At 34.8% G+C, this 15,032-nt stretch overlaps 1 protein-coding gene across 1 annotated transcript in view; it reads right to left on the bottom strand.

The window, feature by feature from the left end:
- Positions 1 to 15,032, bottom strand: part of Lin7a (lin-7 cell polarity scaffold A) — a 130,423-nt gene that overhangs the window by 38,331 nt on the left and 77,060 nt on the right. Inside the window, exon 3 of the mRNA XM_026391417.2 lies at positions 1,225 to 1,296. Coding sequence (XP_026247202.1) covers positions 1,225 to 1,296 — 72 coding nt within the window. The remainder of the gene's footprint in view (positions 1 to 1,224; positions 1,297 to 15,032) is intronic.

The raw sequence follows: 15,032 nt of genomic DNA, 5'->3' as shown, positions 1-15,032 counted from the left end.
AATTTAGCATTATGCTACTGCCTGCATTTAGTGAAAGATAGTGAATGATATGGAAATAATGGCTTGTTTTTAGCTACATGCATTTGCTCATGCAAACCTTGTTGTCATGCATAGGTTTTAATGGCTGACATGGATGCAATGCAGACAGCCCAGAAACAACCAGAAAATATTGTGCTATTGCAACATTATGCTGCTCTCCTGCTGTTCTACATGAATAAGAAATGAGAATGGTAAAACACTACATAATTCACTTTCCCCTTAATTAAACCATGTAGGGATCATTTTTCTGTGCGTGTTCCACTTCAGTACAAGCAAAGCATGATGTAATGGTAATAATACCCTTTTTTAGCCTGGGTTAGGAAAAAAAAAAGTACAAATCTACAGTGTTCAGTTACAAAATGAAAACTAAAAAATCAGAAGAGAAACCAAAAAACAGGTGATGTAACAAAAAAAAAAGAATTAAATGGAAAATTCTGATTATTTTCACTGGTTCTTAGTGCTCATACATTATTAGAGAAAAGTCTTTAAAAAGCAAGTCATGTTCTATTATAACATTTCTGTATTTGTGAAATGTGAATTGCATCAGTGATTTTAGATTAAAACTGTTTCCTAATGGTAGAGATTCCAGAAAATTTCATGATCGTGTGGCTATAGCATTTTCATTACGAGGGTCTCTGTAACGTCTGGATTTGGGGTTTTTAAAGTGCACAGTGGTCACTACCACAAAATGTGACAGGTCTTCCCTTTAGGTAAATGCCACATTCTTTCAGCAAGTTACCCACTGCTCAGCTGAATACAAAGAAGATTATGCATCAGTGGGTGCAGGTGAGTTACTGTCATACATAACTTCTTTTTGGGTCTTTAGACCTGAGCAAAGGAATCTTCATACACTGAGTAGTATATAGGTTCTTTTGGAGCAGAGGAATGTGTTAGAAAACCATGTAGTATTTTATACAATGAGCCAGGAGATTTGCTTGTGCCAAATGGACATTCAGTGAGTTTAATGAAATCATTCTCCTTTCTTAAGCTACAGAAGCAGCAGAAACGTTCAATTTTCCATTAGGATTTTTACCTGGGAAGTAGTACTGGTTCTAGACTCTGGGCTGCCACTGATGTCTAAATTCTCTTACAGTGTACACACGAGAATACCTGAAACACACACGCGCACAGTCAATTACTAGATCACTGTGGTCAAGTATATTTTTAAAGTTACTCAAACCTTACCTTTGCTGTGGCCCTTGCACGGAATTCGGGACAGCCATTAACAGTTATCGTTTCATGCATGTATTGATATACCTAAAATGTTCACATAAAAAAAAGAGCGTGTAAGAAGTAATAAGACTATTAATTCTTTCATAGCAGATAGAACATTAGATTTTTATTCTAGGACTGAAGTTCCCTATCACAAATGAAACAGGTCTAAATCAATTATCCTGATGATTTGGACCAAATGTATCTCCTATTTTGCAGTGGGGAAGGTGTCCAGGCAGGAAAGGCAATGACATTTATTTAGAAGTTTTGAATTTGTCCATGTTTATCAAAGTAAAAACGTTTATATTTGGTTTAAAAAAAAACATTGTGAGTAAAGATTTTTACCATTGCATATAGCTCTAGCTCTAAAATTAGTGACAAAGGTTATGTACATCATTATTTCTTGGATCTTGAAATATTTTGTGAGTAGTTTTCTTTTCTAAAAAAAATTTTTTAAATGTAGACAGACATAATACCTTCATTTTGTTTATTTTTTTTATGTGGTGCTGAGGATCAAACCCAGTGCCTCATACGTGCAAGGCAAGCACTCTGCCACTGAGCCACAATCCCAGCCCTGTGAATAGTTTTCTAAAGTGATATTCCACAAAGCTAAGGTAGCAGTGTCTGTTTCTTGGCCCAAGCCACAATGTGTTGGAAGATATGTTACTATTAATGATATACAATTATAACTTTGAGTATTTATAATTTAATCTGCCCTGTCAATCTATTTTTTTTTTAATATAAGCAGGTAAGGCCATCAATTAGTCTTTTAAGCACAGAGATAACAATGGTATTCCAGAACACAGGTAAGTAAGAGATCCTTAAAACTAGCAACATGGGGCAACATATCAGCTATAGTTCATGTGAAAATTCAGCTGAAATAGAAAGGTGGTAAAATATGTATAAAGAAGGATGTCATAGGGCTGGGGATGTGGCTCAAGCGGTAGCGCGCTCGCCTGGCATGCGCAGGGCACCGGGTTTGATCCTCAACACCACATAAAAATAAAATAAAGATGTTGTGTCCACCGAAAACTAAAAAGTAAAATAAAATAATAAAAAAGAAGGATGTCATAGAAAGCACACAGTTTTTTCTGTGTTTGCAGACCCAAGTTTGATCTTTATAGTACAGTTAGGGAACTATGAGATCTTGTTTTACTGTACTGACCTTCTATCTGCCCATCTGAAAAGTGGATTAAAGACTATTAATTTAGTAGGATAAGACCACTGTTTATGGCTTTAGTCACAACTATAAAAATTATTGAAACATAATTTCTAAACATTATTGAAACATTCCTTCTAAACATAGAGGGGTGGGATTATAAAATCTATGTCAGTGGTAAAATAAAATGCTTCATTTTAAATAAACTGAAGTATGGAAAATTATTTAAAGGTATAGTTTGAGGAAGACATTTGGAAAAAAATAACATGGTAAAATATGTAGGACTATATGATAATTTTGAATTTAAATAATAAAGTCATAAAAATCTATTGTATAACACATAGAGGTAAAAGTCCATTTGGTATTTAGATGCTAGAGTACTTTGGGGCATGATCCATTTGCTATTGCAGTAAGGAATGAAATAGGAAAATTGTTATTGAAGGCTTGAAGGGGTATTTTTCCTTTATATTAATCTTATTTTAAATGCTTAAAAGTGAATTCAAAATTTGATTGATTCATCCATATAACAATCATGTATGGGTATCTAGGGCCACTGTCTTCTCAACATTTCAACATTCATTTGTGGAGATTCAACATCTGGTTGAATCTCCACAAATGCTGACTCATCATTCCCAGGTGACATAGTTAGACAGAAATGCAGACAATGGTCTGGACCAAAAAGGGAGGAATACAATTCCTATAGCTCTGAACCAAACAATTTGAATTTTCAATTTCTATGGCAAATCCAAATGGGGATGAGAACTGCTTCCAGAAGATCATCTGTAGAATCTATAGTAGGTTACCGAAAATTCTCCTGCCAGAATAGCTACCAAGTCATTTCCATTAGTTCCTTGAAAGTGCATTATTTTGTTTCATAGAACTGTCTTGGCCCTAGATACTCAATACATGATTGATATATGGATGAATTAATCAAATTTTGAATTAGCTTTTGAGTTAAGCACTTAAAATAAGATTAATATAAAGGAAACAAATAAATTCTACTTATTTCTTCTAAAAGCCCAGTTAGAGGAGGATTTTCCCTATCCTTCATTTTAATAACCTCCCTCATACCCAACCCCTTGCTCTACCCTACCTCGCTATCTCTTGTTGAAAGTGCTGCCTTAGTGTTCATGGGGGCTCCTACCACCAAACACCATCCACTTTAGCTACATGGTTAAGTATCTACCTGACCATGTCACTACTGTGCTCTCAACCTTCTGCTGCTGTTAAGAGTTAAAGAGACAGAGTCAAATGCCTGTGGGGATCAGGCAGAAATAACAATGAAGACCCCAACCTTCCCTCTATTCTTATTTTCCTACTTCCTGTCCTTGGCTCCCACCATTCCCCAAGCATATCAAACCCTTACAGTTGTCCTTTGTATATCCTGTTTACTCTGATTAAAATGCCATTCCACCTGGCAGACACTTAGTCATCCAACTTTAACAGGATGATTAAAGGCCCAATTCAAATATTATCTCCCTGTTAAATGTTCTCTGCTTTCGTAAAGCAAAGTGAGTTTCTCCCTCCTCAGTGACTGGCCATCTGAATTTATCTGAGGTTATTTTGATTAATTTTTCAGGGAAAGTGACTACTTTGCTTGTATCCAAAGATGTTTATGAGGACAACCATTTAGCAAATAATTAGGAGGTTGTCATCAACTGATTAAGACAAAAGGTAATTTTGTAAGTGCTTGAGATAAATACCTAATAAATATCACAAATTAAGAATAATTATTATTAACATCCCAATTTGAATGTTCAATTAAGCTGGCTATGCAAGGGACAATAGTGTCTGGATAACTGCACACTCTCTGGAGGTGGCTCGGAAACAAACTCTGGTGTGCCACTTTCTAATTTTATGATGGTGGTCAGTTTAAGCCCTTGATTTCTCTGGGGCTCCATTTGCTCATATGAAAAATGTGCCTTACAATAATAACTCAGTCTTTTATAAGGATTTAATAAGAACAGAACAATTTGTCACATGTAATAAGCTAACCAAAAAATAGCATTATTATTATTATTGCTGTTAAATTGTTTTTAAATGCTTCTCATCTCATCTGACTCTGGGAGTTTTTAGTGGAGAATTTCACTAGGCCAGTATTCCATGAACACTGTTCACAAAGAATTGATCAAAGACTGTAGTTTTCAATTAAGAGCAATTTTGTCCTCCAGGAGACATGCAGCAATGTCTGGAGACATTTTTGTTCGTCACAAATGGGGAGGAAGATAGTGCTATGGCTGTCTAGTATGTGATAGCCCAGGGATGCTGCATTCTACAGTGCACAAGGAAGCCACCTAGAGCAAGGAACAATGTGCCTACCTGTCTATAGTGATCAAGTTGAGAAATCCTGATCAAAGGAATCAAGCTTTACCTTCTCTTCTAATATGCAACAATTAGTAAGCCACAAAAACACACTTGTATAGCACTAAGGATTCTTGCAAATGTTCAATCATTGTTGGAGTAAATTATCATGATTTTCATGTGCATCTAATGAGGACTTGGACTAAATGTAATGCTAAGAATTTTATATCTATGAGCTCTTTTACTTCTAACAGCTTATCATTCACATACTCTTATGTGAAGACAGCAACAGATCACTAGTGTTTTGGTAGCATGTGTGAAGATATGCAAATGTAACAAACATTTCTTTGCATTTTGAATAAAATTACCTATGAAGTTTTATCATATGTAATAAAGTATATAAAATTTATCAAGTAACATATGTATATGTGTAGTGGTAAATGTTAAACAAGTGGTGGCTGCAAGTATACAAGGTCACCATTCTGAAACTAACAAATTCATCACTTCAGATGAAAGTGAAATAATACTTTAATCTCCCTTAAGTATAAGATGCCAAAGTTAAGTGAAATAAACCCAATATTATTATCTCCCCATACTACTCCCATTTTTGTCATCAAAAAGAAATCTGGTAAATGGAGATTATTGCAAGATTTAAGAGCCATTAATAATGAGATGGTTATTATGGGACCTGCTCAATCGGGGATTCCTCTATTGTCTCCTTTGCCAAAAACCTGAAGATGTTAATTCTGTTTCCATTAGCTGTGTCACCTTATGAGCTCCTGTTGTCTAAGAGACAACATGGATCCTTGACTATCTTACTTTTAAAGGACAGTTATAAAAGTATTTGTAAGACTGTGAAGAAAATTGTTATGGAAAGCTAAAATATTTTATCAGATACCCTGATAAAGTTCTTCAAGGAAATAGAGGAAATGGTTGTATGAGCCTCAGGGGAAGTGGAGCTTGGCATCTCCTGAATCCTTTGGGTCCCAGATGTATGATAAATGTCATCCACAACATTTCTCAGCATATTCACTGGACAGGATAGGTTTAATTCCTAGTTCTTGTTTAGCCATTGACAGAAACTCTAGTACAGTGTCTTTACCTCACATTTCAGCAGCAGTAATTTCCCAACCTTGGATAAATTTCACAAATTCAATCACATTTTCTGTATTTAGAATTTATTGAAAGCCAGTGAAATTTTACAAAGATAAAAGTGAGGGCAATGGAATTTTAGTGAGTTGATTCAGAGAGTTTACTTATTCAATTGTTCAGCCAACACTCATTTTCGAATTATTCTAGTCTATGTGTTAGGCATCCGGTCTAAATTATGAAAGAAAAAAAAATCTGTTTCTAAAACTTCTAAAGAACATTAATTTTCACTGTGTAAAGGTTATTTGAAAATATTTAGGTGCCTTACATTTTGCTTTTCTTTATACTAAGAAGCAAATGAACTACCTTTTTTTTTTTGGATGAAAATTTTATCACTGAGTGACGAGCAAGTATAAATGAAGTCAAATCTCCACTTTGACTTCAATTTATTTACCAAGTTTGCAACAGCATTCCCATTTAGATAGAGTTGAGCTAAACAACTAAAATTCTTGTATGAGACGATTTCTGTTTTTGAAGTGTCATTTATACAAAAGCCAGACAATATCACAAAATGAATTTTCCAGTGTATAGTTCCTGATCTTGAAAATCCTAATTGGAACAGAGAGACAGGGAAGGGATGTCAAAACCATATCATGAGTGTCTCATCCTGGATCCCCTTTCTATCAAACTTCCAACAACCTACCATCTGCATAACCTAAGTTTTCTAATATGTAAAACGTCATCTATAAAGAGGGAGTCAAAAAGAGTAAGGCACATGGCCTCATGAAATGTAACCTTGATTCTTTTCATGCTCTTATTGCAATAGTTATAATAGCTGTTATTTCTGTTTATTTCTATTTCATGCACAGCTGAGATGTCACCAGAATGATGCCTTTAGAAGGTTGCTCAGCAGGAAACAAGTTTAATTTTTTTTAAATTTTAAAACTAGATTTTGAATGTTCTATCTTCTACTTTTGTAGAATACTTTTATTGCTCACTGTACTTTGATGTTATTTAAAATTTTCTATGAGAGGTAGACGCTAGGTAGACTCCCCTCACACAATCCCCATTTTCAGTCCCCTCCTTTTAGTTGGTCACATGTTCTCTCACTGGTCACATGTCCCAGTTCTGTCCGATGAGCATTCAATTGGAATTAGGTGAGAAGCCCTCATCTTCTACTTCTGGTCCTGAGTGCATATATATAATCAGCTATGGTTGCAACCTCCAACTTCCAGGGAAAGGCCATGGAAGTGCATATTCATCAGTTCTGATTACCTGGGGTTCCTGTATCTGTGCAAATAGTTGCCTGTCTCTCCACTTGTAATGAAGAAAAGTAGTTCTGTTTGCTGAAGCCAGTGCAATTGGATTTTCTGCTACTTGCACAGCCAAAAGAGTTCCTGATTGCTATATTTTTCAAGTAAATTTTATACAGAACTACGCTATCTTTAGTTTCTTTTCTTCTACTCCCTCCAACTCTGGAAGTTATAATTATGTCCATTAGAAATTAGTGCAAATTTGTTAATATAAGGGACTTAGAATCTGAGGAGAGACAAAAATCATAGTTTAAAAGAAAAGCAGAAACTTACTCTTTGAAAACAGTGTTAAGAAAATGAGAAGATAAGTTGAGTAGGAGAAAATGTTTGCAAAATGCCTGATAAAAATTTCATATCCAGAATCTATGAAGAACTCATAGAAGTTAATAATCAGAAAGGAATCATATGACAAACTGGATAAAGTATCTGAATAGGTACATCATCGAGGAAGACATGGGTGGCAAATATAGGAAGATAGTCACAGGAAAAATTCAAATTGTAACTACAATCAGATTCACCTACACACTTATTAGACTGTATAGGTATTTTTTAAAAAACCTACTGATAATATCTAGTGTAGGTGAGAATTTTGAACAAATGAAACTCTCATACATTGCTGGTAAAAATATGAAATAGTACAGCTACTTGAGAAATCAGAAAAACAATTTTCTATGGAGAAAAATGTACATTTTCTATAAGATCCATTCCTCTACTTGAAGCTATTCATCTGAGATAAATACAAAATTTATATTCATACAAAACAAGATGCAAACAGAAACTTTATTCATAATTTGTTCAAACTAGAAACAATCCAAATATCCTTCAGTTGTGGACAAATATGTTAATGAAGGCAGGTATGTGAATGGAATAGTACTTGGCAATAAAAAGGAACAGACATCTCATGCATACAGCAAAATGAACAAATCTCAAACGCGTGTCGCTGAGTGAAAGAAGCCAGATTCTATGATGACTTCATTTATACGACACTCTGGGAAGGGTGAAACTCTAGGGACTAAAAGCGGATCAAATCTATCTCCACCATAATTTAAAGGTGGAGATAGCATGACAAAAGTTTGCAGTGTGTCAGAAGTGTTCTATATCTTGATAATGGTGCTGGTTTTATCCCTGTACATGACTCTGCAATCTCTTAGAACAGTTCACTAAAATGGGGAAATATTTCAGTATATAAATTATAATTCAACTGCTTGATTTTTAATAAAGCAGAAAATATTTTTTAAAGGATGGGAAAGCTTCTGAGTGCAGTGGTTACATGCCTGTAATCTCAGCAACTTGGGAGGCTGAGGTGGGAGAATTGCAAGTTCAAGGCCAGCCTCAGCAACTTAGTGTGACCCTAGCAACTTAGTGAGACCCTTTCTTAAAATAAACAATCAAAGGGATGGGGATGTGGGTCAGTTGTAAAATGCCTTTAGGTTCAATCCCCAGTACCAAACCAATCCAAACCAAACCAAAAGCCAAAGACAGATGGGAAAGCAAGAAGGATTTTTTAAGAGATGAAGGCATTCAGAAATTTAATCATAGTTTTTGAAACTGAAAGTAAGGATTTTGAAACATGAAGATTTTCATATATTTAAGCAAGTATTTAATGTATTAAAAATAACATTAACCCCTACCCCTCAAATTTTATGAATGTGCAAAGCAATAGATATGCTTTAATGGATGGGAGCATCTCTTTTGAACATAGGGTGCTCCAGAGATTTCATTGATAGACTGTTAACTAAAATGTCAATAAAATTACACTTCGGTTCAGATAAGCCCTTTTATATCAATGAATTGGAAATACAAACAAACCTTTCAGCAACTTTGTGAAAACATGAAAGTGATATTAGTCCAAATCATCTCAAGACGGAAAAAATGTAGAAAGCCATATATATTCAGAATTAACCGAAGAAACAAGGAGAAACAAAGGTCACATGAGAAAATGATATGGTCCAAATCTTAGCACATTATAAAGTGCATTATGGCTCATTATATGTATGGTTTTATTACAAAATAAGTAAGAATGGCTTCTTTTAACATAACAGAAACATAAGAATTAAGATTGGCATCTGTATCTATCTGTAATTTTTAAATGGATTACATAAGTTGAATAAAAAATTATTCAGTGTGTTATCAAATTTTAAAGTTAATCACTTTTCAATATTAAAAATAAAGATTATAACTCTCATATTATTTTATAATTATATGGCACTTGAGCAGTTGGACCACATTCACAATACTAATCCATGATATATTTAACATAATTTAATAAAAACACTGCAGGTTTTCTGAAAGCAGTTTTAGGCCAGGGGAGGTATCTAAAATGAATTTGTGAGTCATTTATGGCTTTAAATTTAATTGCATTCAGCGGTATGAAGTCTATGTCTACAGAATCAAGCACTCTGATGTGAATATGCATAGTATATTTGATATGACTAGAATAAAATAGAAATACAGCTTGAATTGCCAAAAACGTATTTTAGTATGTTTTGTAGTAATTATTTCAGATCAACTGGAAAATTATTTCATCTACAGGAAGTGATATTCTCAAAAGTATCTAATTTTTGTTTTGAGTTTCTTATCATATTTTGAAAAAAATGTCAGCTCCTGTAAATTTTATTCAAGCTATAGCTGCCAATTTATCTTTCTTGTATATTTTCATGTTTTGTAACTGTGGAAAACATGTGCAAAATCCCAGTATTAGATTTCCTACAAACTAAAGAGTTTAGGATATGAAATTCAATGTTTGCAAAATAAAATTAAGTTAAATTAAATGCCACACACTGTTTACAAATCATTTCTACTAGAGTGGGCCCGTCAAAACTCAAATCAATTCAGAAAAAAATCCAAGAAAGATAAAATTCCAGAGTAACTTCTTTCTGTACTTCTCTCTTTAATCATCCCTTTTAATGAAACATGCCTTTCATTGGACAGAAAAAAATACTAAGAGATATAAATAAGCAAAGGCTATCTCTATTAGGTTGAATGACTTAAAGAGAGGATTTGGCCATTAAGGAAGATGTCTGATGATATCACTGGTAAAATCAGCATGGCTACTAACATTTCTTCCAGGAATGGACCAAGAACTTGGAGAGGAAACATTCCCGCTTGGTTCTGTGATAACTGAGCCACATAAAACCATGAAGAAGTCAAATGGACTCTTCAATTTTTAATCATAATGGGCATGAAAAGACTTTCTTTTAGGCAATTAGCTTCATTATTTCATTACCATTTTAAACTATGCTAATGCAGTGGCTAATGCCTTTGGCTGTCCAGTGTTATACGCAACCCTGGCTTTCAGCACCGAAGAGGAAACCTCAGCACACATACTTTGATACCACTGGTCTATTCAAGAAATGAAATCAGCCTTGCTATAGAGTCTCCTTCCATTGTATCCTGCCAGGATGCATCTAACAACCAAGTCACCAATAGGATGGCATTAATTATAATTAAAAACAAAAAAGAGAAGCACTGAATTCAAAGGTTAGAAATGAAAGTGATGCTTTGGGACTAAAAATTTCCTATCCTTCCTCACACAAAATAGCCTCTGTACACCTGCTTATTCACTGCCTTGGTGGGGTGATTGGTCAGCACCTGGGGGACTGTATTAGGTAAAGGCTATTAACTGTATTAGGTACAGGTAGGGTCTCTCTTTGGTTAGCAGCTATGAGGTGCACCATCTTCTCTTTCCATAGCCACATCTTGAATAGGGGTTGCCTATTTGGGTCAGATGTAGCAAGTGCTAATGTTTTCACATTCTATCTTCTTAGGCCAAACCAGATAGATGCCTTAGGTTCAGAATAAAGGAAAAGAGAGAGATCACTTTGATGTGTGGGCCCAAGCTCCATTCTCCAATCTGTATATTACCAGAAAGAGTTGAAGCAGAGAGGATTTGGGTGTTTTCATGCTGATTAAGTGGTGCTTTTTCCTCATTGGTTTGTGGTGTTTTCACCTTGCCTCACGGGTCAGTAGGGCCTGAGCAGGAAGGATGGAATGCAAAAGAGGAGTTGAGCATGTCTATGATACCATCTTAATCACTCTGAAACCACAAGTCTACTTCTTACAGCCCACACATATATATCCAAGCTCAGCGATGTGACTCAGATGTCGTGCTGCAAAGAGACGCATGCCATTTATGGTTTGCCTTAAAGGACATTAACTAAAAGACAGCCGAAGAAAAACTGAACTGAATGGTCCCCGCTTTGTGACCAGTCTCATGTGCTAAAGTGAATCAATGTGAAAAATGGTATTACTAGATGAAAAGAAAACATAGTCTCAAATTGCAAGTGTTCTCCAGTGCTTGGATTTAGAAGTAGATGAGGATACATTTTGAACAAAGTGATGCCACTTGAATATCTAACAACTTGCCTACTCAAAGTTATAATTTTTTTTTGTTTTTCTGAAATGCCACTTTCAGATGAAGTCCAATAAGAAGGGCACATTAAGAAATATTTATAGCATTCTACCTCTTAAAGGATGTGGAAGAGAACTGGGACCCTCAAAAATGGTGTTCTTAAATCACTTGACAAAAAGGACTCCATGCCCCATTGTGCCTGACAGTCAATGGCATGTCCTTCATTTTTGGTTTGGTGGGGACTCAGCAGGGAAGCCTCAGGACTAGGGGTGTAATATAGAACACAGCCCTCAAAACCTCTGCCCATTTTGAAATTTCTGGAAGTTATTTATATTACTTGTTTTAAGTGAATTAAAATGACTATGCCACATAATTTTCTAAAGGGAACAGAAAATACTTTGTTCAGTTTTATGGTTTCACCACTAATTATTCTGCTTTTACATAACAGAATAATTAGTGGTGAAACCATAAAACTGAAGAATGACTCTAATTTTTAAAAACTGGGCAATTAACCTTTAATTCCACTACGTATTTTTATAATTGGTTTATATTTCCAATGGGTTCTTAAAGCATATAACTTTCATAAGGTAGTGCATATTAATTTGTACAAATAACTTTGAGAAAAAAAAAATGAGACCACAAGAAACAGAGCATTTCTACAGGGTCCATGTGGCAAGTGGCCAAGTTACCAGGAAGAAATCTTTTTCCTGTAGTTGTCCAGAAAGAATTCCCTTAAGGCAGCTATTCCCTGCCCTGCTCTTGTTATACAGCCAGAGTGCCCTGTGACAGGAAATGCCTGAGCAAAATTTTGGGAAGATGTCATTTCCAATTAGTATAGCACTATTCAATGTGACTAGATTATCTCTGTTTATTTGGGGTTAGATTCAAACAGGATTTGCTTTGGTTCAGCCTCTTTTTTTTAACTGATTGGATTAAGGTGACATGAAATCTCATGAAGGGCCCCAGAGTGCTGGGGTATTGACTCAGCAGTTTTGAAATTAATCAGTGTACATAAAAGTTTGCAAGGGTTGTATGATCAGTTTCTGCTTACAATAGAGCTTCATCAGGAAAATGAATCAACCATTTTGGAATCATTAGGTATATATTGTCCTTGTCCAAGAAGTCATATCATCAGCTGTTTAAGTAACTGCTGAAAAAAAAAATTCAACTCAGTTACTAAAGACCAACCTAATTATTCAATTGATTGAATTAAAATTATTATAGCTAAATAAGAAGGTTTCCAGATGCAGCAATAAAAATACAAGATAGATAACAAGGAATCAACTTCTAGTTTAAATATGTCCCATATAACATTCAAGATATGAATACTTCATAGTTAATAATTCTTCATAAAGGTTGAAAAGGAGACATGCTAACAATGCAATCAAGAAGTAAACTGAATAGGATTTGGTGGTGGTTAGTCCTTGGCAAGAGAAAAGAGGGGGTCCAGTTTGATGATGGCAAAAAAGGCAAGATAATGATAATGAATTTGATTTTGGAGAATGTCATTTGAGTTCTGATCTTCCAGAGATGTTCAGCAACAGATGAATCTGTAGGTCTGAAACTCAGAGAAAAAAATTAAAGCTCTAAGATATAATTTGTGAGTCATCTCTTTAGTTGGCTTACAAAATCCTTTGTGTCAATGGTATCATTTCAGAGAAATTTAGACTGAGAAGTTGCAATTGTGAGGGGCTCCAACATTTCCTTATTTAACTTATAACCCTACTGTTAGTCTCGATGGAACACATTAACCCAAGGCATCTTTTTTTTTTTTAAATTTAACTAACTCACATGTAATTTTTTTTTCTATGTGAATTATATCTGGGAGAAAGGGAATAAAAGAAATATACTTTTAAGAAGTGATTTTAAAGTACAAATAGTTCATATGCTATAGAAACTTTGTATAATGTAGAACTACACAAGCAAGAAATTAAAGTCATTTATAATTCCCTACACCAAGGGACAGTCACTGTTAATACATCTTGGTATTCATTCCTAGAGTATTTATTGATTTTCAAAAATAAATATTGTTAGTCACTATATACTTTTATAATCTATTTTGTTTTGTTTTGTTTACTTTTTGTGTGATCTTGGAAATTGTGACAGCTCAGCATATATTAATATTCATTCCACTTTAAAGCTTCTTATTATTTCAGTTTCAATGTATCATAATTCATTTAACTGGTCCTCTAAGGAGGGGCCATTTTGTGTTCTAATAACCTGTACTGCAACACAAATAACTTTGGATTATCATCTCTTTATGACAAGTTCTTTGAAGTGGAATACTGAGTAAAAAGCTTATGCATTTCCAATGTTGCACAGCTACTGATATATTGCCCCTTTGGTAGGGGTTTGGCAAACTCCAGCCAGCTGACCAAATCTATTGCAGCACATACAGTGATTAAAATGGAAAGAGATGGGTCAAAAAGCAAATCACAACCCCCAAGGAGAGATAATTTATGGCCATATGTTCATCACGGGTGAATGAATAAATTCATTGTAGTATATCTCTATAATCAACTCCTACATAACAATCAAAAAAGAATGGATTATTAATTCATGTTACAATATGGATGGTGTTAATTATTTGGAGTAAAAGAAAGCAAAAAAAATTTTTAATTTTAGATATCTTTTAAAGTTAACAGGAATTTTTTTAAAAAATATAATGCTGAATTCACTGCTAGTTGTATACTGTTTTACCTACTATCCCTGGTATAGGAAGAAAATGGAACAGTGGCACAATTCACCACTAATAATGTTACTGCCTAGATTATAAGAGGTTTAGAATCATATCTAATACAAAATAAGGTATAATATTTCAGAGAATTTATCAATTAAAAAATGGATATGAGATGTGTACTCAAATTATAAAACAAAGTCTCTCCTGACTCATAGTCCACATTAATATCAACCACTCACCAGATTTTCCATTTAGTAAAATAATGATGAGAATAGTGCCTCCAACAACATAATCACCATTTTGAATGAATGGTCCAGCATCTGTTCTGTCCTGACAGGATTTGCTTTCCCATCCTGAAAAGGAAGTCTACAGGTCCTCATCCATTCAGGCTTGTGAGTGGACTACTTCAATCTCCTAGTAATGTTGGCAGGAATCAAATCCTTCAGAACCCAGAACAACTGGATAAACTTTAAATCTCTTTGGACTTGGAAGAACTAATTTGCATATTCTTCACAAATGTCATACATTGTTTATTCTCAGAAAAAAGCAGATTAGGATGTTTTGTTCTGGGGTCCAGAGGGACATCTTGGAGTTCCTGTATGATTTCTCCAGAGTGAATCCTGTAGAGGAAGGTAGCATCCTTCCTTCCTTCAATGCCATGAATAGAGAGCTGATGCTTCCAAGCTTCACCCTGTCACTCATCCTCCTGATAACCTTCAGCAGTTCACTTCCTACATCACACTCTTCTCTGCCACCTCCTTAGTAGCCCTTTGAGTGTGGGAATGAAGTCTGAAGATGCTGTCATGTTGCCTTGAGTTTCTGAGGAACGTCCTCTTCACCAGCTAACCTTGAGAAAACTATGTCTCTTCATGGCTTGGAAACTGGTTC

This window comes from Urocitellus parryii, chromosome 5 (genome assembly GCF_045843805.1).
Source record: "Urocitellus parryii isolate mUroPar1 chromosome 5, mUroPar1.hap1, whole genome shotgun sequence".
NCBI lineage: Eukaryota > Metazoa > Chordata > Mammalia > Rodentia > Sciuridae > Urocitellus > Urocitellus parryii.
This window is presented reverse-complemented; position numbering and strand designations above follow the sequence as displayed.